This window comes from Bos indicus, chromosome 12 (genome assembly GCF_029378745.1).
Source record: "Bos indicus isolate NIAB-ARS_2022 breed Sahiwal x Tharparkar chromosome 12, NIAB-ARS_B.indTharparkar_mat_pri_1.0, whole genome shotgun sequence".
Lineage (NCBI taxonomy): Eukaryota > Metazoa > Chordata > Mammalia > Artiodactyla > Bovidae > Bos > Bos indicus.
Window position 1 is genome coordinate 86,557,096 of NC_091771.1, and position 25,571 is coordinate 86,582,666.

Consider the following 25,571-nt stretch of genomic DNA (forward strand, 5'->3'; position numbering starts at 1 on the left):
TTTATTGGTGGACTGTCGTTACCCAGGGTGGCACTGGAGGGTTTGCACCAAAGGAAGGGGTTTCTCAGAGACCATCTTTGGGAACAGAAAGTTGGGGGGATTGGGCTGCCCCCTGTGTGGGAACTGAGGAGAGGAGGGGTGAGCTGTAGGGCCCCTCCCTGCTGCCTCCTCTCTCCTTTCTACCCACCCCCCCTCCAAGAAGGGTAGAGGAAAATTTTTCTCCTCCCCAACAGACTCAAATAGAAACTGAAAATCTCTATCGGTGTGTTATTCAGAGACCTTTCTTTGGCCTCAAACTCTCCCATCCAGACTAGACATTATTATGAAAGTTGCTGAAATACAGAAGGAATCAAAACCCCAGACATGACATATGAAGCGCTTGCTTTCAAGTTCCTGTATCTCATAGCTGGCCTGGGGGAGTATGTAAATGATGCTAAGAAACCGCCAGAGGATGGTCATTTTTTAAAAGATGAAATTCTCCTCTAAGTTTCAGACTTAGATTAGTGACTAAGCATGTTGTCAAAAGGTATGTGAGTCAGGTCCGGCTGCTCACTGCTCAAAAGCCAAAAACCAGGCCAGTTGGTGGAAAGGAAAGTTGGCCTTATTTCAGATGCCGGCAACTTGTGGAGGAGAGTGGTGGACATCTGTCCAAAGGCCGACTCCCCCCAACCCCCTGCTGACAAGCAGGGGGTGAGAGCTGTTATAGACAGAGTCAGGGGTGGGGGGCCACAGGCAGAAAAGCACAGCCATCTCTGAAGTCATCCTGAGCGGTCATCAGCGGTCTGGCCGGCGTCATCTTGGTCATTTCAGGTACAGTTAGTCTTCAGTCCCGGGCGTACTCGTTCCATTTCTTTGTGGTCAGTTCTCGGAACTGGGGCAGCTCGTGTCCTGGGTACGGTCTGGTCATCATTAGCCAACTCCTCCACCTGGGGTTTCAGTATCTGTAAGACGGCTCACACGATGTGGCTCAGAGTATGATCTGTAGCCCTTGAGAAAGAGCTGAAGGTCCCTGACGGTGCCTACTGACTATTACTATTTAGTCTCCTTAGACTGTTCTCCTTTGTTGCAGCATTTCTCACTTCTCTGATTAAACTTAATCTTTGACAAAAGTTTTCCATGGAAAAAAGGCAGGCAGGGGACACGGTCGGGGGGCAAGGGTCATGGAGTCCTGCTCTGTTTCAAATGGAGGTAAAACTGCGTTTCTCAGGGGTTTTCTTTTCCCTTAAAAACCATTCTCTTCATTGTAGGAGCGTACACCTTTGTTCCTTGGCTTCTCAGCTTTAAAAGAGGAAGAGCCCTAGAAGAAAAAGAGAATAAAATTTTGGTCAAAGAGACAGGCTACTTCTTTATCTACGGTCAGGTAGGTTCGACCCTGAACCCGCCGCCGCTGTCCAATGCCCCCGTTTCGTGCTGACTTCTGACAAAGTTCTTTGGTTTGTTCCTCAGGTTTTATACACCGATAACACCTTTGCCATGGGACACCTAATACAGAGGAAAAAAGTCCATGTCTTTGGGGACGAACTGAGTCTGGTGACTTTGTTTCGATGTATTCAAAACATGCCTGAAACACTACCCAATAATTCCTGTTACTCAGCTGGTAAATAATAGTTCTATATAACATAGACAGAAAGACATTCCTCCGTATACTGTGTGGTGTTTATGGTCTCGAATGATGAGTTAGTCTGTTTTGATAGAGACAGATGCAATCATTACTTTAGATTTTCATTAATTATTAGCTAACTGGTTATTAATAAGTTTATCCTTTTTATATACGTTTAGAAAGGGCAGTAGCTTCACACTGACCCACTCTAGAACAAGCTTGTTTTCTTGGAGCTGTGATAAGAGTGGTTGCATCATAAGAGAATGATGACCTGTGCCAGGCACATCCATCCGCGCTCCCTGCTGTAATCCTCCTTAAGAAAGGGAGGTGGGCACTGAGACACAGAGATGTAGCACATGTTGTCTGGGGCTGCACAGCTGAGCAGCTCCAGAACTTGGTTTAAATCAGCCAGTCTGCCTGAGTGGGAGTCACGGAATCTCACCTCTTCCTTACCTCCCTCCTGTGGAAGAAATGCCCTTTGGCCAGTTTTGAATGTCAGATCCAAGGGCACCATTTCTCTTCTGGGGTCAGTGGACACCAGATGGAAACAGCTGGGACGCTAAAGGGTAGGACCGAGCCTGCCTTTCAACTCAGGGCCAGAGGACTGGAGAAGAAAGGGAACATGCAGGCTGTCTTCATTTCAGGTCTGTTTGGGCTGTGATTGCCTTCAGTTATTGTTCAGCTGCTAAGTCCTGTCTAACTCTTTGGAACCCATGGACTGCAGCCTGCCAGGCTCCCCTGTCCTTTGCTAATCTCCCAGTTTGCTCAAACTCATGTCCATTCAGTCAGTGATGCCATCCAACCATCTCAGCCAAATGAATTGCCATCAAAGCCTTCCTTTTATTTGGGGGTAATTTCAAACTAATCAAGGCCAGTACTTGAAAAAAAAAGTTGCCTTAAACACATTTATTTCTCTCTGGTGGTTTTGACAACTCCACTCAGGACCTCAAGGAATGTTTTCCTTTCCAGACAGCATGAATGACAGTGTGGAACAGGGAGTGGGGGTTGATTGTGTGCTCTGAAGCTATGTATTCCAAAGGCACTTACTGACAAATGCACCAGGAATCAAGACAGAAAGATAATAATGCAGATGCTTGTCATCCTGGACCCATAGCCATAAAGAGCTTTGACGGGGTGTTAAGGAAGTTTGCTTAGATTTGAATTCCCTAATTTTCATAGAGAACTGTTATCCCGCAGCCTGTGGTAATCAGTATTTCTTGTTGCAAAATACCTATAAATGGGGAGGTCACTTCAGCCTGTTGTTTACTTACATTAATTAGCACTTAGAGCTTTACAACACACTCCTTTATACATTTTTCTGATCATCAGCTCCTCAAGGTTACTTCCTAGCCTGATTTTTTAAGAATAAATAACTTGACCTTAAAGATATTTCTCAGTGCTGATAGCTTAGCATCATTTACAAAAAGTGTTCTCTAGGAAATTTCAGGTTTGCAGTTTTTATCTGTTCTAGAGAAAATTTGTTTTACAATCATTAAAAGCTACACATTGGTGTATAAAGTGTTTCCATAATAATCTGAAAAAAAATTAAAGTGGTCCATTTGAAGAGCCCAGTATCACACCAAGGAACCTCTCTTGTGCATGAAACTGATTCTTATTCATCATGTCATTAACAAATTAGCGATTGCTACCATCTGGAAGAACTGAAATAGCCAGTAACTCAGTGTTGAATATTTAAGTAGGACCTACTTTGAAAAGTAGTAGTTAGTTTACACCGACTTTGAGAATTACTGTTACCTAATGATGTGTGTGGAGAAGGCAATGGCACCCCACTGCAGTACTCTTGCCTGGAAAATCCCATGGACGGAGGAGCCTGGTAGGCTTCAGTCCATGGGGTCGCTAGGAGTTGGACACGACTGAGCGACTTCACTTTCACTTTTCGCTTTCATGCATTGGAGAAGGAAATGGCAACCCACTCCAGTGTTCTTGCCTGGAGAATCCCAGGGACAGAGGAGCCTGGTGGGCTGCCGTCTCTGGGGTTGCACAGAGTCGGACACGACTGAAGCGACTTAGCAGCAACAGCAGCAGCAATGATGTGTGAACTATAGCCTTTGTCAAATTATTAGATTATCTTGAATATCTGTGATAATTACTAATCATTCAACAAATCACTTCAATCTTTTTTTTTACTACTCAATGTAATGATCAAATGCCATGGGAATCCGGAAAGAATGCCCATCACCCTTAAAAATATCTAAGTTCTTTTGTTACTGTCTGTCTTGGTCTGTTATCAAAAAACAATGACTCCTTGGGCATTCTGATCACTGCCCCAAAATGTCTGTGAAGGTGTCTGGTATACCTGAAATGTTCAGGGAATAAACACTCACTGGCTATAGTTGGAGGAAACCCAGGTGTTTGGGGCTTGACAGAGGAATTGAGGTTAAGGTAGATGTGTTTCTGTAAATATACTTCCATGGCTTGCTCATGAAACAATGCACCTGCTTTTAAAATTATTAGTTGTGAGTATTGACAATTTAGTTGTGTCAATGTGTTATTTGTTTGTTCCTTGGTTTTCTTCTCTGCCCCCGTTCCTCTTTATTTTTTTTCTTCATATTTTTCTTTTAAAAGGGGGTCAGGAATGACCTGATACCCTGAGTGTAGTTCCTGAGTTGCATTTTGTATTCCTGAATCACAGGCTACCTTATTGTAAATTAGGCACATGCAGATTAATCAGTTCTGAGAAGCTAATTAGCTTCTTACTTTTGATTTTAAAGACAGGTTATGGTCATTTAAGGAAACAGAAAATACAGAGGACTATAAAAAGCGCTCTGAATGACTCCAAATTCCATAGTCTGGACTCTACAGAAAGACTCTGTTAGCAGATGTGTTTTGCTAATAAGTAGTGTTTTGCTTTTTACTTTCTAATAATTCACACATTATATGCCCATTTGAAAGTATATTTAGGGCTATGCAGTGTGTGTGTGCATATTTTTGTATTTTTATTTAACATTATTTTTTAAAGTTTCCCATGTCCAGTGAAGCAGAACCACTTTTAACTTTATAATATTCCATCTAGGGATGTGCTATGATTTACTAAACTTTTTTTCTTATAGTTAGACTTTTGGTTATTTGGATTCTCTGTTTTATCAACAGTAGGTGATATTGGGCTGGCATAAAATTCCCTTGGGTTTCTCCATAACATCTTGCAGAAAAACCCAAGTGAACATGCTGGCCAACCCCACACATTCGTTCGTCTGTTATAACTCCTTCTGCTCATTTCTTTTACTATTTTTTTTAATTGTTAGGCAAATAGAATAATAACTGGTCTAGAAACCCACTGGTGTAATGTGAAAAATGAATGCCTATGTGAGTTTTTTTTTTTTCCCCAAAACCAAGTCGTCTTCTTTAATGTTCTGCCCTCCCCTCTTCTTCACCTGCACAATGGCTTCAAGTTGTCGCCAATCATTCCTTTCCAGGCATCGCCAAGCTGGAGGAAGGAGATGAACTCCAACTGGCAATACCCCGGGAAGATGCTAAGATATCCCGAGATGGAGATGGCACGTTTTTCGGAGCCCTGAAGCTTCTGTGACCTGCTCACACCTTGTGTGTGGCTCTTTTCTTCCCTTCTCTGTGCCTCTAAAGAGAAAGCACTTAACTGGAAATACCAAAAGGGAAAAACAAAATAGTTACCATAGCCTTTTCTGGGAGCTATTTGTTTTGGTTTGCTGCAACTCGACCAAAACAGGAAATTTAACAGACAACCACAGCCAAAGGGTGTCATGTGAATTATGAGAACTAGAGCCTATTTACGGAAAAATAGAATTAGAAAGACTTACACTATAATGCCACGTTGGACAACTTAGTGCTTACCGCCTTGGAAGAAGCACAAGATTCAAAGGGGTGATAATCGTTTCTTCCAGAATGATATTCCACTGTTTACTGTGCAACAGAGCCTGTGACATTTGGGGGGAAATCTCAGGATTTATCCTCTATTTTTATGTTAAATACCCTGTCTTTTTCTTCTATTAATACTGAGGAAATGGAAGAAAAAAAAGGTAGAGAAATCTTGCATTCTATACATGAAAAAGTAACTCAAAGTTTAAATTTAAATATTGTATTAGATAATCGGACTCAAAATAGGATACTGTTACTATTTAAGTCTTTTAGGTTTATTTTGAGTTTGCAGTTTTAGCTCTAATATTATGTATTACCCGCTGGAACACTCTGTGACATATTTCACAGAAGGGCAATCATTCTCTCGTGTGTCTACACTTCAGAGTATTTTTTACAGCTAATTTCAGTTACTTTGGAAACTTTTAATATAATTTCAACTCATGCATATAAACGTTCATTGAAAAAAGTAACCATCATTGTTTTTACGTAAAAGTAAAATCTGCCATAGAAGTTAATAAACACATTTGTAATAATGTAATATTATTTCCCTTTATTTCCTATTCTTCTGTTTTAAACTGCTGCTATTGTAGTTCACATATCCCAGCCTTTAAAAAATAGTCATGTTAATAGCTTTTCAGAAGTGGAGGATTGATTAAAGTGCCTGGCATCCTGAGTAGGGTATATGCCATGTGCTTAAAGTGCCTGGCATCCTGAGTAGGGTATATGCCATGTGCTTAAAGTGCCTGGCATCCTGAGTAGGGTATATGCCATGTGCTTGTTCTAAAGATTGTTGCTGTTGTTGTTATTGTTCAGTCGCTGAGTTGTGTCTGACTCTTTGCGACCCCATTATCACCTGCCAGAAGACATTGTCCTGATTTTCATTTTATAAAGAACCATTTTTGAGAATATCATACTACTTATCTTTTATAACATCACTTGTTTCACTTTTTAAAATGTCATCAGTTTATACCGTTTACTTCATTGTTTAAACAGATGGAAAAACAGACCCTCGTCTACACGACTGTTCCCCAGTCTACATTAAAATATTTTTAAAGGTATTTTTTCAAAACAAACGTTTGTATTTTGTGTCTAAAATTAAACTTTGTTCAACATTCTGATTCCTATAGTTTCAGCTTTTGGGTTAAAATAAAACATGTTCTGAATTTATTTGTTTTACAATATGATAATGAAAAAAGTGATAGGCAGGGTAGAAGCTTCGACACGAGGAGGAAATCAGAGGTGTTCTCAGTGTTGCTGCGAGTCGGATCGCCAGAGAAAACACGTCAGTGCCTTTGCCTCGTTTTTGAATTGTTCGTCTTACACCATCCATCTTTTGGTTTCTCTCTGTAACACTGAATGTTGTCATAAAAATTAGGTACACAAAGTGAATGATATTCAGTATCCTGTGGTAAACCACAATGGAAAAGAGTATGGAAGAAACTGTGTATATGTGTACAATTGAGTCACTCTGCTGTATAGAAATTAACACAGTGTTGTAAATCAATTATACTTCCATTAAAAAGACTGAAATGATAGAATTAGGTGCATAAGTGATAAACATTATAGATTAGTGTGTGTATGTGTCTTAGTTTGTGATGCAAAGTATCTGAAGTCATAAATATGTCTTTTTATTTCAAAAAGGATTTGTTTACTTCAATACTATATATGTGAAGTTATACATCAAATATTTCTTAGGACTTGGGTTAAATAAGGGTTTCCTAGGTGAAGCTAATGGTAAAGGACCCTCTTGCTGATGCAGGAAATGTAAGAAACACAGGTTTGATCCCTGGGTGGGGAAGATCCCCTGGAGGAGGGCATGGCAACCCACTCCAGTATTCTTGCCTGGAGAATCCCACAGGCAGAGGAGCCTGGCAGGCCACAATCCATAGAGTTGTAGAGTTGGACACGACTGAAGCGACTTAACTGAAGCACGCACAGGTTAAATAAAGATAATACCATAATGATAGGCTTGGGCTGTAGGCTTTTGTAATCTACAGCTTGCAGCATTTTGCTTTTTAAATGACTTAGCATATTTTGTCAGCAGATGTGGAATTCAGCCACATAAAATAGTTTTCAATGTTACTTCACTTTCCACTCAACCCAGCATTAAAACGTGACTCTTATCTTCCTTGTCAGTGAAATTGTGAGGAAAATCAGACATTGGTTGAATTAAAGCTTATGTAGCCATCAGGAAGTAGAATTAAATCAGAAAGAGAAGACAAATACCATAGGACATTACTCCTATGTGGAATCTTAAATACGACACGAATGAGCTGATCTACGAAACAGGAACAGGATCAGGGAGACAGAGAACAGACTTTTGGTTGCCAAGGGGGAGGGTGATGGGAGAGCGATGGGGTGGAATCTGGGATCAGCAGACGCAAACTAGGATATGCAGGATGGATGAGCCACGGGGTCCTCCCACACAGCACAGAGAACTGTATTCAGTGTCCTGTGATAAACCATCATGGAAGAGTGTGAAAAAGAATGGATAGATGGATAACTGAGTCACTTTGCTGTACAGCGGAAATTAACACAACATGTGTAAATCAACTGTACTTCAATAAAAATAAATTCAAAAAAGGTTAGGTAGATACAGAGGTCTGTGTGGGAAATTCACTGCAACAGTCAGTGCTCCTGCCCAGGTTCACCCTTCTCTCTTTTTCCTGCAATTAATTTTAGCAGAAAAAGATGTTATCTTGGGATTTCCTACCAAGAAAATTTCTAAGACTTAAGTATATGGGCCCAGGCCAGATACTCTTCTGTCTTAAATCCAAAATCAAGACTTGTGATGCTAAATAACCACCCAGCTGTTGTTCAGTCACTAAGTCATGTCCGACTCATTGTGACCCTGTGGACAGCAGCACGCTAGGCTTCCCTGTCCTTCCCTATCTCCTGGAGTTTGCTCAAACTCATGTCCATTAAGTTGGTGATGCTATCTAACCCTCTCATCCTCTGTCATCCCCTTCTCCTCCTGCCTTCAATCTTTCCCAGAATCAGGGAAAGATCTTTTCCAATGAGTTGGCTCTTTGCATCAGGTGACCAAAGTATTGGAGCTTCAGCTTCAGCATCAGACCTTCCAATGAATATTCAGAACCGATCTCCTTTAGGATGGACTAGTTGGATCTCCTTGTAGTCCAAGGGACTCTCAAGAGTCTTCTCCAACACCACAGTTCAAAAGCATCAGTTCTTCAGTGCTCAGCCTTCTTTATAGTCCAACTCTCACATCCATACATGACCACTGGAAAAACCATAGCCTTGACTAGACAGACCTTTGTTGGCAAAGTGATGTCTCTGCTTTTAAATACGCTATCTAGGTTTGTCATAGCTTTTCTTCCAAGGAGCAAGCATCTTTTAAAGTTTGCATTCATGAATGCAGCATTTATGGCTGCATTCACCGTCCACAATGATTTTGGAGCCCAAGGAAAGTGGGCCCTGAATGGCTGAGCAGAACATCCCGAGGAAGTCACGGTGCAGCCCTCACTGACACCTGGAGGAGTCCCTCCATCCTCCAGGTTCTGCAGAGAAGGTCCTCCCAGGGTGCTTTGTTAGGGGCACAGCAACCTGTCCAGAGAAGAACCTCAAGAATTCTGTTGCCCTTTGAATCCCGAACCAGGAGAGGAGACATTACTGTTCTAGAGACCTGCTCTAAGAGACTCTCCTGCTCTAGGAGACCACCAGAGAGCCTGGACGTGTTTGGTTTGGCTGCCACGTTGCTTCCTCATTTTCGAGTTGTTTTCGAATATAAACTTCTAGACTCAAGACATGAAACAGGACATTTACACTTCTTTCAGAAATACAGCTGTTTTCTTTTGCAGCCTCGGAGAGGGATTATAATATACGTGCAATAATACTAAGAATCATAAGGGCACAGCCTGGTGATATGTTTTCACAAAGTGGAGCCCCTCCTGACATCACCTCCCCAATCTCCGCACCCCAATCTCGCCAGCACCCCGAAGTCTGTCACCTCCTCTCTGACCTTCAGAGATCACCATTCCGATTTCTGTCCTTGAGGTAGAGTTTTGCCATCTGGACTTCATAGAGATGGGACCTTACAGCATGTAAGCTTTTGAACATCTGTTCACTGCTTTGTGAAACCCTTCCACACTGTTTCCTATAGAGACAGATCATTCTCCTTCTTGGCTGAGTAGAATTTCATTTTGCAATTATATAACAACATATTTGTTTGTTTTATTATTGAAAGACTTTGGGCTATTTCCCGTTTGGGCCTGTCATGAGTTATGTTTCTGTAAATATTCTCTGAACTGTGAATAGTCTCTGAAAATATTTTGAGGACCCCTATGATCTGCTGGATTTACACATAAGATTTACACAATTGTGTTTTGTTGTTTTTATTTTTTAAGTTGGAGTATAATTGCTTTACAATGCTAGTTTCTGCTGTACAAAAACGTGAAGCAGCTACACACATGCATGTATCACCTCCCTCTTTAGCCTTCTTTCCACCCGTCTAGGTCATCAACAAGCTGAGCTCCCTCTGCTATACAGCAGGTCCCCACAGCTCTCTGTTTTACATGCAGTACTGTATATACGTCATTGCAGGCAGATTCTTTACCTCCTCAGCCACAAGAGAAGCCCAGAAGTGTTAGCCACTCAGTCCTGTTCAACTCTTTGCGACCCCATGGACTGGAGCTCGCCAGGCTCCCCTGTCCATGGAATACGCCAGGCAAGAACACTGGAGTGGGTAACCATTGTTTCCTCCAGCGGATCTTCCTGACCCAGGAATTAAACCAGGGTCTCCTGCATTGCAGGTAGATTCTTTACTGTCTGAGCCACCAGAGAAGCGAGTACATATGTCAGTGTTGTGGGAACGCATTGTTATGATATAGACAGTGTGCCCTGCTTCACTTAGTACTTCCAAAACATGTCCTGAATCATAAACAATTCCAGAAAGTCACACAGAATCAGGCTACCCGAGACCACAATTGCCAAGGCTAGTGTCTTTTTTCAGCCGACTTCAGCCAGGCCGGTGCCCTCTGCTTTGTTGCAGACCCTGGGGCTCTCTTTGGCCCGGTGTTATCTCTCTGGCCTGTGCTAAGATTCTGTATAGAACTTACTCCAGATTACCCATGGGCTCATTCACATTTCTAAATTGATTTGTAAGTGAGTGCGACTCTCACTTTCACAGGTCCATCAGGGTTAGAGGGGGTCCAAGATCTCCCAGCTCCTGTGAGATCACCTTCTCCTTTCTGGGTTCCCTTCTGTGGGGAGGGGTGGGCTCCTCCCCACAGGGGCGGGCTGGCCTGGGGCCACGGGCGACCCCAAGCACAGGGACGGCCCCGCTCCGCCGTGCCCACCACCAGGAGGAGGAGGGCATTGTCTTTGAAGCGCTGTCTGAGGCTGTCTCCGGCTTCCTCCTGACCTTCCCCGTTGCCCCGTTGACTGAGTCTTTTGCACAACAGGTGGAAGGGCCCCTGTGTCTCCCAAGCTCACCTGACACCAATGTGGGAACTGCCAAGTGAGGGAAGGTCAAGACACTAGACATTTCTGTACAGGAGGGAAAAACGTGGAATAAAGGACAAAGAGGAAGAGGAAGCAGTGGAAGGAGGCGGGGGGAAGAAAGAAACCTTTTCAGTGTTTAAGGAGGTGAAACATACCCCAGAGAGGGTAGCTTGTCTTTCTTAGGACTTCCTTTGTGGCTCAGACAGTGAGAATCTGCCGATAATGCAGGAAACCCGGGTTCGATCCTTGGGTCAAGAAGATGCCCTGGAGAAGGAAATGGCAACCCGCTCCAGTATTCTTGCCCAGAGAATCCCATGGACAGAGGAGCCTGGCGGGCTGCAGTCCATGGGGTCACAAAGAGTTGGACGTGACTGAGCGACTGAACTGAATTGAACACTTCATTGCAGTTTTATTGATCTTTCCAGGGCTGTTCTTTTCCTTCCTAGATACCAGCCAGGGCACCTCATTGCATGCAGTTGCCATGTCTCTCTCGCCTCCTCTGGGCTATGCCCGTACCTTGGACTGCCCTTGTTTTCCTGGTCCTACTGTTCTGAGGAGTTCTAGGCAGATGTTCTGTAGGATGACCCTCAGATTGGATTTGTCTGATACTTGTCTCATGATTTGGATGGAGTTATGATTTTGGGGGAGGAACCCTGAAGTGAAGCATCCTTCTCATCATGTCAGATCAGAGATACGTAGTCACCTGGCCAGGTAGTAATCGCCAAATTCTCAAGGAACTAGTTTGAAATTCATGTTTCTCATTACTTTGGAAACACAGCCTTACCTTTGCTTCGTAGAAATGTCATACCCGTGCACAACCACCAGAGGGAACGCTAGAACAACTAATTGTTGTTCAGCAGCTCAGTCGTGTCTGACTCTGGGACCCCGTGGAGTGCAGCAAGCCAGGCTTTCCTGTCCTTCACCATCTCCTGGAGCTTGCTCAAACTCACGTCCGTTGAGTTGGTGAGGCCATCCAACCATCTCGTCCTCTGTCATCCTCTTCTGCTCCTGCCTTCAATCTTTCCCAGCATCAAGGTCTTTTCCAATGAGTCAGCTCTTTGCATCAGGTGGCCAAAGTATTAGAGCTTTAGCATCAGTCCTTCCAGTGAATATCCAGGCTTGACTTCCTTTAGGAATAACTGGTTGGATCTCCTTCCAGTTGAAGGGACTCTCAAGAGTCTTCTCCAACACTGCAGTTCAAAATCAATTCTTTGGTGCTCAACCTTCTTTACTGTCCAGCTCTCACATCCATACATGACTACTAACTAAACCATAGCTTTGACTATACAGACCTTTTCTGGCAAAGTGATGCCTCTACTTTTAACATGCTGTCTAGGTTTGTGATAGCTTTATTTCTAAGGAGAAAACATCTTTTAATTTCATGGCTGGAGTCACCATTCACAAGGATTTTGGAGCCCAAGAGAATAAAGTCTATCAAATACGTCACTGCTTTCAGTCTTACGCCATGAAGTCACGGCATGGATGCCATGATCTTAGTAGAGAAATACTAAGAATGATAAAATCAAGAACTGGACAAGCATTAAAAGACCAACCAAACCCTTTTAATGATTTCTTAAACCATGTTCAACTCCTAACTAAAGCTTGCAACATATTTCTAAAGCTTTCAAATCTGTTCCCCTGTGATGCAAATTGATTCCTGTGTGGTTGTACTAATTGTAAACCCAGAAAATTTTGGACTACCGTATAGTCCACAGAAGTTGGGGGCAGAAAGATAGCAGGGAGGGGCTGGAGAAAGAAAGGTTGGAAGACAGTCTCCTCCCTAAACTGGTCCAGGTTTCGTAGAAATCTCTTCTTATCTCTGACTTTTTAACCAGGAAATGGTTACATCTGTTTAATTTTAAAAATCATTATATTCATGTTATATAATGATTTATGTATATATATGTAACTGCACAAAGCTGATTCATACACATTATTTTTTTTTTTGGCCACGGCATGCAGAATCTTGATTTTTGTTTGTTTCTTTGTTTTTGTTTTGGCCGTGCCTCAAGGTCTGTGGGATCTTAGTTTCCTGAGCAGTGATGGAACCCGCACCCCTGCCGTGGATGTGGGAGGGTTCTAACCCCAGGACCACCAGGGAAGCCCTCCCTCCTTGTGGTTTTAACTCGAAGTTCCCTCCTGACATGGGATGGTGAGCATCTTTTCAGACTTATTTGCCATCTGTAGATCTTCTTTGCTGAGTGTGTGTTCAGATCTTTTTTTCTTTTGCCCATTTTTCAACATATATTCCTTATTGTTGAGTTTTAAGAGTTCTTTGTCTATTTTTTATATAGCTCCTTTATCGGATGTGTGTTTTGTAAAGATTTCCTTCCAGTTTGTGATTTTTTCATTTTGTTCCCTTACATCTAATTTTTGCAACCACCCTGTGATTGGAGGTGTTAGTATTAACTCTGTCTTGTAGATGAGGAACTGGGGCCATGTCTCACGCAAGATCTCAGAAGCCAGAGCACCCGCTTCTGGACTGGGGCCCCTGGAGGCGCTGGGTCTGCAGAGCCAACCACGTCTTCACTTTCATGTTCGTCCGTATGAGCTATGTACCACTCGCCCTCTGTGCTCCGCTGAGACCCTCCTGTTGGTCTATTTTCCATTCATGTTACCCTAGAAACCGGCGCCTGCTTGGAAATGCAGTGAGCTAGCCAGAGTCAATGTTTAAGAATAGACTTTTAAATACCGTAAAATCAAACCCTGCTTCCAAAAAATTACATGCAAATCAACAGCAGGGTTGTTTTTTTTTTTTTTCCATAGTCAGAGAACAATAGCGTGGTTTCTTGAAAGAGCAGGGAAAACCCACAATAACTTAACCCAGGGGATTTCATTTTGTCCTCAGCAGAAGTGAAAATGAAGTGTCAGGAGTCAGGCCACGGGGTCAGTTCTCCTTACTTTTAATCACTTTGGCCTGGAGATTTCCCAGGCCGAGGGCTAGAATATTGGTTTCATCCAAACAGATACCCAGGAGAAAAGGTGGGTGACCAACACTGCGTGTGTACCATCACCTCTGCCAACTTTTCTTTCTTTTTTTTTTTAAACTTATGACTTAGTTTTTAAATTTCTTAATTGGAGAATAATTGCTTGGTGTCTGCCCGACAGCAGTGGGGATCGGTCATAATTGTCTGCCTCCCTCTTGAGCCCCCTCCCTGCTCCCATTCTACCCGGGTCCTCGCTGAGCGGGAGCTGGCCTCCCTGGCCCACAGCAGCTGCCCTCCAGCTGCCTGTTGTCCACATGGTCAGTGCTGCTCTGTCCGTTTGTCCCACCCTCTCCTTCCCGGCTGGGTCACACGCCCGTTCTCTGCGTCTGGGTCTCTATCCCTGCCCTGAGATAGGGTCATTAGGACCATTTTTCTACATTCTGTATCTGTGCATTAACTTACAATGTTTGTCTTTCTCTTTCTGACTTCACTCTGTATAACAGGCAATTTTTATTAAAGGGGGAGACTTGGGAAATGAGGGGAGGCAGTGGGGGGTTGCTGAGTGATACCTTCAGCATCTGACAGGCCTTCTTTAAGGAGTGGCTTGTCTTTCTGTCCTGCGCATCTCTAGAGAGCCACAGGGGGCTCCAAAGGAACTTAAGTACTTTTCTCTTTTTCAACAAGGAAATGTTTTCTGGGCAGTACAGCCACCCTGATGTGGAATCTGCTACTTCATTTTAGTCTAAGTGTCCTGTGTCAGAGACATTACTTTGCCAACAAAGGTCCATCTAATCAAAACTATGGTTTTTCCAGTAGTTATGTAAGGATGTGAGAGTTGGACTCTAAGGAAAGCTGAGCATAGAAGAATTGATGCTTTTGAACTGTGGTGTTGGAGAAGACTCTTGAGAGTCCCTTGGACTGCAAGGAGATCTACCCAGTCAATCCTAAAGGAGACCAGTCCTGAATATTCATCGAAAGGACTGATGTTGAAGCTGAAACTCCAATACTTGGGCCACCTGATGCGAAGAACTGACTCATTGGAAAAGACCCTGATGCTGGGAAAGATTGAAGGTGGGAGGAGAAGGGGACGACAGTGGATGAGATAGTTGGATGGCATCAGCAACTCGATGGACATGAGTTTGAGAAGCTCCGGGAGTTGATGATGGACAGGGAGGCCTGGAGTGTGGCAGTCCATGGGGTCGCAAAGAGTCAGACACGACTGAGCGACTGAACTGAATTTGTGCTATCAGCCTTTCCACGCTCACAGGTCATGGAGCTGGAACTATCCACTTTCTCAGCATCAGCACTGGCTGGGAGGAGAAACGGGGAGGGGTCCCAGGAGGGCATGCCGAACCTCCCCAAGGGGCCGGGGGCCTGGAGGAGGCGGGGGAGACCCACACCTGGAGCAGGGGATGCTCGTGCGCGTGGTTAGAAGTCACTTTACAGGGAGCGGAGTCATGGAAGGGGCTTGGGGAACACAGTACAAAGCGTTTCAATTCAAGGCATTTGATGACGAAAGAGAGGAGTTTCTCAGCCATCGGATGATGGGAAGGGAGTAAGCGCAGGAACTGGACGAGGCATCCTGGGTCGCGCGCGGGCGCCAAGCCTGGATCCAGGGAAGAGCTGGTGGAGGATACAGGAGAGGAGGTCCTGGAGCATCCCGGCGCAAGAGGACTGGGACCCTGCGGGAAAGCGGGGAGGTCCGTCTAGGTACCGCGGCACCAGAGGGATAATCCAGGTGCAGAGGACGCGCAGGTCAGTCTAGAGAAGGAAAAGGAACATGACGCCGTAGAGACCCTGTTTTCGTTGTGACTCAAGAGCTGAACTTCCCGACTCCGCCAATGGCTGTGGGTTCCAGGCCGAGGGCCCATACCATCCGCGGCCACCCCTCGCAGCCCCTCTGCGGGCATCTCCGCTGGGCTGTGGGAAACGCCCCCTGCCCTCCGTGGGAAACGCCCCCGCCCTCTGTGGGAAATGCCCCCTGCCCTGCACGCGGGGGTGGGCCCCTGGTCCGCCTCTTGTTCCCTCTTCTCTCCTCCCATCTCCCTGCAGCCGCGCGGGCGAGGGAGACCTTTCGGACTCCTTTGCTTTCCCCACTCATCTTCTCCCATCCAGTCCGTGAGAACATCCAAAGTCCCAGTGGCCTTCTTTGCTGAAGGACTTGGTGGTCCTAGTTTCAAGCAGCTTATTGAGGCCGCAGTCAGATCGCCTTTCATAAGTGGTTTAATAAACTTTTTCCCACACTCTCCACACCGATGCAGACACGGTGGGATGGCCCACACCTCCCGGCCCCTCAAACTCCCCATCTCTTCCTTCTGTGAGCCACCCACACCAGCTCACAGCCTCGGCGACAAACTTTATCTTTAAACTAAATACCTGCCAGTCCCGTTGAAGTTCCTGCGGCGACGCTCCATTCAAGCTGAAATGACCATAACCTTCACGTGGTTGCTGACCAAACTGCTTGCATTCATGGCCGGGTGTGCAGCTTCGTCCTGCTTTCTTCTAATTTCTAATTAGCTTGTGAATTTAATAAAAAATTAGGTTTCGCAGACCCTGAGCCTAGAGGCAGCCTCATTGATGTTCAGTTACCTTTGTTTGAACTGGATCAGCCATGCATCACTAGGAGTAAAGGGGTTTATCTGTATTGTGAATCATATTAATAGCATACTTTAAAATAAGACAATTTTTGTGATTTTATTATCCATATCTAGAAATATCATAGTCTTAATGACTGTGTTATTCATCTTTATCTTGGAGTTCCAGTCCATCAATTTGCTTTTAAATTAATGCACCAGACCAAAACAGTGTTTCAATACAGGGCATATTTGATATTTCAAAGACCACACATATTTTGCTCTTTAACTAAGAAATGTCTTCTGTAAATCTTCACCCACACACATTTCTCTGAACGTACAAGCTTTGAATTAATAATTTGGAGCAGTGTGCGTGTCTCTAAAGTGGCAGTTAGGGGTGGAATCACTTCTATTTTGCTTTGATTAATTAAAAATTGACTCCAGTGAGTGTTTGTCTAGGAATTTACTTTCTTTACCGTGAAGCCTTTGTAACTCTCTCCATTTGGGAGTTGCTTAAGCCTTTGCTGATATGACACAGAACTTCATTTTTACCTATTTGATGTATCTTACTAAATTACCTACCTATCACACGGGTGGCTCAGTGGTAGAGAATCTGCCTGCAGTGCAGGAGATGTGAGTTCAGTCCCTGGCTCTGGAAGATCTCCTGGAGAAGGAAGTGGCAACACACTCCAGTATTCTTGCCTGGGAAATGCTACGGGCAGAGGAGCTTGGCGGTCTACAGTCCAGGGCATAGCAAGGAGTCAGATATGTCTTAGTGACTGGGCTTGCTAGATTACCCAGAAATTACCTAAAATTACCTGGAAAAGCAATGTAATGTTGTGGCAGAAGCATGGGGTCCTGGCGTCCAATGAACTGACTTGAATTCCAGCTGTGTTAATTTTAGATACATGTTCCTGAGTAAGTCCGTCATTTTTCTGAGTCTCTGTTTTTTATCTGTAAAACAGGGATAGGAATCTGTACAGAGTGGATGTGAGAACCAGAGATAAGTTTATAAAACTTACAAACTCGCTTAGCAGCTCAGTTTCTGCCTGGGGCAGGTGTGGCCATGAGCTCTAGTCCAGTATGCCTTTGGTACCAGGATGATGCTGATCGGGGCTAAGGCTGGCTCTATCTTACCCACTTTTCTACCCCCGTCACTTAGCTCACCGTTTTATTCACAAAAGGTATCAGTTTATGTTTCTTAACTGAGGAAATCAATTCTTAGAGGAAGATATTCACAATAGCCAGGGCATGAAAACAACGTCAATGCCCATCAGCTGATGAGTGGATAAAGACAGCGTGCTATTTATCTATAATGGAGTATTACTCAGCCAGACAAAAGAATGAAATGATGCCATTTGGAGCAACTTGGTTGGACTTGGAGATTATCAAACTAACTGAAGTAAGTCAGAAAGAGAAAGACAAGCATCATATGATAACCACCTATGTGTAGAATCTAAACTAGGCCACAAATGAACTCATCAGTGAAGCAGAAACAACTCACAGGCATGGAGGACAGAACAGACCTGTGGTTCCCGAGCGTGGGGGAGTTTGGGGCCACTTGGACAGCAGCCTCCCAGAGGAAGATGCTCCTCAGGACCTGACCGGCTAGCACTGAAGATACAGGATGGCAGAGGCAGTGGTGCTGCTGCAGGAAAAGCAAAGATAGAAAAGAAAGCGAAAGTGTTAGTCTCTCAGTCGTGTCTGACTCTCTGTGGCCCCATGGACCATAGCCCGCCAGGCTCCTCTGTCCAGGGGATTCTCCAGGCAAGAAGACTGCAGTGGGTTGCCATTTCCTTCTCCAGGAGACCTTCCCAACCCAGGGATTGAACCCTGGTCTCCTGCATTGCAGGCAGATTCTTTACTCTCTGAGCCACCAGGGAAGATAGCAGGTGTGGGGCAAATAAAAAAAAGAAAGAAGAGGCCTCCTGCTGCCCGTTAGGAATCAGGGAAGAGCTGTCTCCCCTCCTTTTTCTTAGACCATCTTCTTTAGAAAGCTGGCAAGTTCTTTCCCCATCTCTTTGAAGTGTATGTAAATCTTTCTGAAAGCTAAACTTAGGTTTCTCAGCTCAGGAAAGTCTTTCTCAAGGACCTGGGAGCCATCTCCTTGAGGTGTAACTTCCAGGAAGGTTCCCTGCTGTAAGAGAGATAGGCATTTGTTTTTCCTTTGTATAAAGTCAATTAACAGACACGGATGGTCACCCCAATTACCAGGTAGATGCAGGGTGAGTTACGTGGGACAGATGTTGCTGTCAAGTCCTGTTACTTGAGGATTACTCTACTGTTCATCCTGAGAATGTGTAGCTAATGGGCTGCATCCACTTGGCAACAAAGGAGGGTGAGATCTCTTTCTGTTCTCGCAATCTCGTAGCAGACCTCCTGCTCCGTGCATCACGTTCTGGTTGAGTATCTCTTCAACAATAAAACCATGTTCTTTCTCTACTGACTTTATGGAGAGGATTTCCAGGTTGGAAGAAGATTTTGTTTCAAACCATATTTTTTCACTAAATGGTGATTCTTGGGGAAAGTCTTCATGATTTCTTTGCAGTGTTTATTCCAGCACGATAATAATGTCGAGATGTGGGCCTCAAACATCTTCTTTGCTCATAGACATATGATGCCTTTCCTAGCAGGTGAGCATACTGTCACGTAGGTGCCCCGTCCTGTAACTGCTGAAGTCTCTGATCAATCTCATTGCTTCTGCCTGAGCCCGAGGTCTCCCAGTCCATCCCCCTGTACCCACAGGTGGTTGGTTCAATATTGTTTATCCAAGTGTAAACTGGTCCCCAGGATAATTTAGTCAAGTTATAATGTTAAGGATTAAAACCCAGTGTTCTTTGGGTAGGGTTTCCCAGGTGGTGCTGGTAATAAAGAGCCTGCTTGCCAATGCAGGAGACGTAAGAGACCTGGGTTTGATCCCTGGGTGGAGAAGATCCCCTGGAGGAAGGCATGGCAACCCACTCCAGTAACCTTGCCTGGAGAATCCCATGGACAGAGGAGCTGGTGGGCTACAGTCCACGGGGTCACAAAGAGTCGGACACGACTGAAGCGACTTAGTGTGCATTCACGTTCTTTGAATAGTGATATTTTTTGGTGCCTCACTGGAGCTTTGCACCCCTTTCCATCTTTGAATATTTTTATCAGATTTTCAGACCTTTATCAATCGCTTCGATTTCTATTTTTATAATTTTTCTAATTGATTTAGTTCTATCTGTAATAGACTGAAGTTGAAAAAGGAAGTTAAGAAACACCTGAAGTAACAGTCAAATTTGGCCTTGGAGTACAGAATGAAGCAGGGCAAAGGCTCATAGAGTTCTGCCAAGAGAACACACTGGTCATAGCAAACACCCTCTTCCAACAACACAAGAGAAGACTCTACACATGGACATCACCAGATGGTCGACACTGAAATCAGATTGATTATATTCTTTGCAGCCAAAGATGGAGAAGCTCTATATAATCAGCAAAAACAAGACCTGGAGCTGACTGTGGCTTGGATCATGAACTCCTTATTGCCAAATTCAGACTGAAATTGAAGAAAGTGGAGAAAACCACTAGACTATTCAGGTATGACCTAAATCAAATCCCTAACAATTATACAGTGGAAGTGAGAAATAGATTTAAGGGACTAGATCCGATAGACAGAGTGCCTGACGAACTATGGATGGAAGTTCATGACATTGTACAGGAGACAGGAATCAAGACCATGCCCAAGAAAAATAAATGCAAAAAAGCAAAATGGCTGTCTGAGGAGGCATTGCAAATAGCTGTGAAAAGAAGGGAAGTGAAAAGCAAGAGAGAAAAGGAAAGACATACCTATTTGAATGCAGAGTTCCAGAAAATAGCAAGGAGAGATAAGAAAGCCTTGCTCAGTGATCAATGCAAAGAAATAGAGGAAGACAACATAATGGGAAGGACTAGAGGTCTCTTCAAAAAAATTAGAGATACCAAAGGAACATTTCATGCAAAGATGGGCTCGATAAAGGGCAGAAATGGTATGGACCTAACAGAAGCAGAAGATGTTAAGAAGAGGTGGCAAGAATACACAGGAGAACTGTACAAAAAAGATCTTCATGACCCAGATACTCACAATGGTGTGATCACTCACTTAGAGCCAGACATCTGGAATGAGAAGTCAAGCTGGCCTTAGGAAGCATCACTACGAACAAAGCTAGTGGAGGTGATAAAATTCCAGTTGAGCTATTTCAAATCCTGAAAGATGATGCTGTGAAAGTGCTGCACTCAATATGCCAGCAAATTTGGAAAACTCAGCAGTGGCCACAGGACTGGAAAAGGTCAGTTTTCATTCCAATCCCAAAGAAAGGCAATGCCAAAGAATGCTCAAACTACTGCACAATTGCACTCATCTCACACGCTAGTAAAGTAATGCTCAAAATTTTCCAAGCCAGACTTCAGCAATATGTGAACCGTGAACTTCCAGATGTTCAAGGTGGTTTTAGAAAAGGCAGAGGAACCAGAGATCAAATTGCCAACATCCACTGGATCATGGAAAAAGCAAGAGAGTTCCAGAAAAACATCTATTTCTGCTTTATTGACTATGCCAAAGCCTTTGACTGTGTGGATCACAACAAGCTGTGGAAAATTCTTCAAGAGATGGGAATCCCAGACCACCTGACCTGCCTCTTGAGAAACCTATATGCAGGTCAGGAAGCAACAGTTAGAACTGGACATGGAACAACAGACTGGTTCCAAATAGGAAAAGGAGTACGTCAAGGCTGTATATTGTCACACTGCTTATTTAACTTCTATGCAGAGTACATCATGAGAAACACTGGGCTGGAAGCACAAGCTGGAATAAAGATTGCCAGGAGAAATATCAGTAACCTCAGATATGCAGATGATACCACCCTTATGGCAGAAAATAAAGAAGAACTAAAGAGCCTCTTGATGAAAGTGAAAGAGGAGAGTGAAAAAGTTGGCTTAAAGCTCAGCATTCAGAAAATGAAGATCATGGCATCTGGTCCCATCACTTCATGGGAAATAGATGGGGAAACTGTGGAAACAGTGGCTGATTTTATTTTTCTGGGCTCAAAAATCACTGAAGATTGTGACTGCAGCTATGAAATTAAAAGATGCTTACTCCTTGGAAGGAAAGTTATGACCAACCTAGACAGCATATTCAAAAGCAGAGACATTGCCAACAAAAATCCGTCCAGTCAAGGCTATGGTTTTTCCAGTAGTCATGTATGAATGTGAGAGTTGGACTATAAAGAAAGCTGAGCACTGAAGAGTTGATGCTTTTGACCTGTGGTGATGGAGAAGACTCTTGAGAGTCCCTTAGACTGCAAGGAGATCCAAACAGTCCATCCTAAAGGAGATCAGTCCTGGGTGTTCATTGGAAGGACTGATGTTGGAGCTGAAACTCCAGTACTTTGGTTACCTCATGCGAAGAGTTGACTCATTGGAAGAGACCCTGATGCTGGGAGGGATTGGGGGCAGGAGGAGAAGGGGACGACAGAGGATGAGATGGCTGGATGGCATCACCAACTCGATGGACATAGGTTTGGGAGGACTCCACAAGTTGGTGATGGACAGGGAGGCCTGGCGTGCTGTGGTTAATGGGGTCGCAAAGAATCGGACATGACTGAGCGACTGAACTGAAGTTGAAAAATAAAAGCATTTCCCCTCTAAAGAACACCTCACAACCTTGGTGACCCAGAGGAAGTCACTAGAAAGGCTTCACGAGGGTCTGTGTGGGCACTGGACCTTTCTGCTCTAGCAAAACGTGTACTGCAGTGATAAAAGAACATAAACTGGGAATGTGAACTAAAATGTTGCCTGTCATGTCAGTAAACAAAGGATGCTGTGGACATCAAGCCATCGCATCACAGGTGCCTGGACGGTGAGCCTTAAGGGAACTCAGGATGGAGGAAAAACAGCTGCCCTTGTAGTGATCAGCCTGCAGTCACCCCAAAGGTGATCCCTCAGGGAATTTGGATGGGAAGTAACAGGTGACCAGTCCAAACAGCTAAGGTGCAAATGAATGACTTCAGTGAGCCCAGACGCTTGCATCTTCCCCTACATAGCAAGGCCCTAAATTCCTTTAGAAATCTTTTTTGATAAATATTTAATATTAAGAGTAATCTTTTGATGTTCTGATTTCCTTGTCTTTTGTTGCAAAAAAAATCTCCTTTATGTCCTGGGTACCCACTGCCCGCCCCCGCTCCCTGCCTTGCCTCTTTGGAACGGTTTCTCAGAGTTATCTGAGATGCTGTGTCCTAGGCTTATGTCCTCAGATTTGTCCAACGAATAAAACATGATTCTCCACTTTTAAGTTGCACATTTTTTTTTTTCAGTTGTCAGGAGGGAATAAAGTAGAAATCTTTCCCTCCAAAATTCTTAGATATTTTAAGAAATTATTTTGAGAAGCACCGTACTTAAAAGACAAACTCATTAGTGAAAGGATATTCGCTTTCAATTGGGCTTTGGGGTTGAGCATCTTCGGTTCTGTCGGTCCCATCCCAGTGAGCCAAAGTGCTTTGGCTAAATTGCTTCCAGTCTAATCATACTCGGTTTTTTCACACAGGGTGTTGTGTTGCTGTACCAATTAACTGGAGTGATCCTAAAGGGTCTTTTTCATTAGTGAGATTGTCCTAATGGATAAAGCAATCATTTGCTTGGAGTCTGTCGGAAAAAGATCAGGGTTGAGTAACAGTTTCCAAGTGGCAGGACGCTCCTAGCATTTTGTTGCTTGTTTGAAAAGTATAAATCTTTAGCAGCCGCTAAACAAACAATAGAGTTTTTGCAGAGACGCTAGTAATAGTAAAGGGTTCCTGACCAGAACTCTCAATTCCTGCATTAGAAAATCATATTAAAAATACCTTCTTCTGAGAAAAGGGAAGAGGTACAGTGACAGGGAAGTGATGATTTATTCAGGCTAATAGTGAACTATAATGACCTCTCATTTAATGTAAATCTTCAAAGAAATTTCTTCATGGGGTATCAGTCTTAAATTTCACTGGCTGATCATCTCACCCTTAAAAAATTAATGTACTTTTCCGGGTGGCTTAGGAGAGAGTTGAAGGCAGGATAAAATTTGGCTTCAATCCCATCCAATCCTGGTCCTTGACTTTGAAGACAAAAGGCTGCAGCGTTATGTCTGCAGGGCTGACCGCTAGATGGAGTGCAGTAACAACGCCTCCTCCATTTCTTCAGCGGCTAATAATAGAAAGCTTTGCTTCTGAGCAACTGCAAAACCTGTACGCTCATAACTCATACGCTTACATAACTGATAGACTGTCATTTGAAAATGAGAGGTGGACTGTTTAATGGCCGTGGAATCCGGCCTCCAGTTTTACCAGTTCTCTGTTTGGATAGTGCTCTGCCAGGTCCCACATCCCCCTAGCCACCCCCCACCCGCCCCACAGAAGCAGCAGAAAATGGCCACAGTGCCAGGTGGCCAGTGATGGCAAGTTGTGGGTGGCATCTGAGCGCTAGCCATTTGGGAAGTCGAGATCAGGAGGGCCTATAATAATGTTATCCCAGTATTTTACTGGCAGGCCAAAGAAGGGAGAGCTGAGCCTTCGAATCTCTACAGGGAAGGTCCAGATGGATACCTTGTGCTTGTTGCCAAGGACATAAAAGGGAAGATGGAAATGGAGGCAGGCAGGGAGGGACTTAACGTTTGTGGTTGATGTTGCAGAATCAGAAATGAACACTCTGCTGCTACGATGTCTAAGAATGATCATAAAAGATACTGTACGCCTTGGGATAAACCAAACTAACAGATCACCCTATGGGTTCTGGTACCCGAAATGATGGGGCCTCCCTGGTGGCTCAGGTAAGGAATTCACCTGCCAATGCAGGAGACTCAGGAGACACAAGTTCGATTCCTTGGTTGGGAAGATCCCCTGGAGAAGGAAATGGCGACCCACTCAGTATTCTTGCCTGGGAAATCCCATGGACAGAGGACCCAGGAAAGGGGGTCACAAAAGAGTCAGACATGACTTAGCACCTAAACAACAATAACCCTAAATGATAAAATCTTGTCTACTTTGTGAATATCTGGACTTCACAAAAATTTGTCCCTGATTTTTTTTCCTGTCTTGTTGTTTGAATATAACTTTGTGAATATGATAAGTGCTTGAGTACTGCTATTTTTCCACCACGAGCAGACTAATACAAACGTACTAAGCCTGGTCATTTGCCACTGCTAAAAATATTTGTTGCATTTTATGTTTGTTGAGCCAGTCCTTCTGATTGACATCTTCTGAAAATCAGACGCCTGATTTTCCTAGACGTCTTTGTGAAGAAACACCTTCCTTTTGAAAGTGAGTCTGCATCTGAGTTTGCCTTTGACAAGACATACACTGTGTCCAAAGATGTTTGGTAAAGAAGAAATCCGGCTTTTAGAAATAATGCTGGGGTCTTGACATAATCCATACAGTAGACAGTATTTCGGTTGACCTGTGTAAGTCTTTTCACTATTTTTTTCAACCAAATAGTTGAAACCACGGCCTGTAATTCTGTAATAGCTTCACGGTGGAGAATTTTGCCAGGTGACCTCTAATATTCATCTTTCCCCTTTTTTTCAGAGCAACAGAGTTTTCACCAGGTTAATCGTTTCTCAGAACATGTTAAGCAGCATCTCACACAAGAGATGGACGGGGCCATTTGAGTTAATGCTGGGTGAAAGAATGTAAGCAAAAAGTGTTGTGGACAGTTTTGGGAAAGCTTTCTTAACAGATAGCTTGCTTATGCTCTCTGTCACTCTCTCTTTTGTCTCGTACTGCCTGCTGGCTGGAATACAGTCTTTATGGCTGGTGCTACAGCAGCAGTTTTGGCCCATGAGGTGAATTTAGGGAAAACATCCACGCCAAGTTGAGAAACAAGAGCTTGCCAACCTAAAATGTTGTTGGGCAGCAAACCAGCTGTTGACATAATATCCTTAGATTATATAAGAAATAATCCAGCTTCTGTCTTGTATGTTAGTCACTCAGTCATGTCTGACTCTTTTGCAACCCCATGGACTGCAGCCTTCCAAGCTCCTCTGTCCATGGAATTCTCCAGGCAAGAATCCTGGAGTGGGTTGCCATTTCCTTCTCCATCTGTCTTGTATAAGTCTCTGATATTTTGAATCTTTTGTGGGTTTAATTATGTGTTTCCCTCAAATTTATATGTTGAAGTTCTAATCCCCAA

At 43.9% G+C, this 25,571-nt stretch overlaps 1 protein-coding gene across 2 annotated transcripts in view; it reads left to right on the top strand.

Moving 5' to 3' along the window:
• The window catches only part of TNFSF13B (TNF superfamily member 13b), a 31,747-nt gene extending 25,177 nt beyond the window's left edge, over positions 1–6,570 (top strand). For both annotated transcript variants that reach the window (XM_070800473.1, XM_019971703.2), the window contains exons 4-6: positions 1,248–1,360; positions 1,447–1,597; positions 5,035–6,570. In XM_070800473.1, coding sequence (XP_070656574.1) covers positions 1,248–1,360; positions 1,447–1,597; positions 5,035–5,147 — 377 coding nt within the window. In that variant the 3' untranslated portion in view covers positions 5,148–6,570. The remainder of the gene's footprint in view (positions 1–1,247; positions 1,361–1,446; positions 1,598–5,034) is intronic.
• Positions 6,571–25,571: the final 19,001 nt, after the last annotated feature.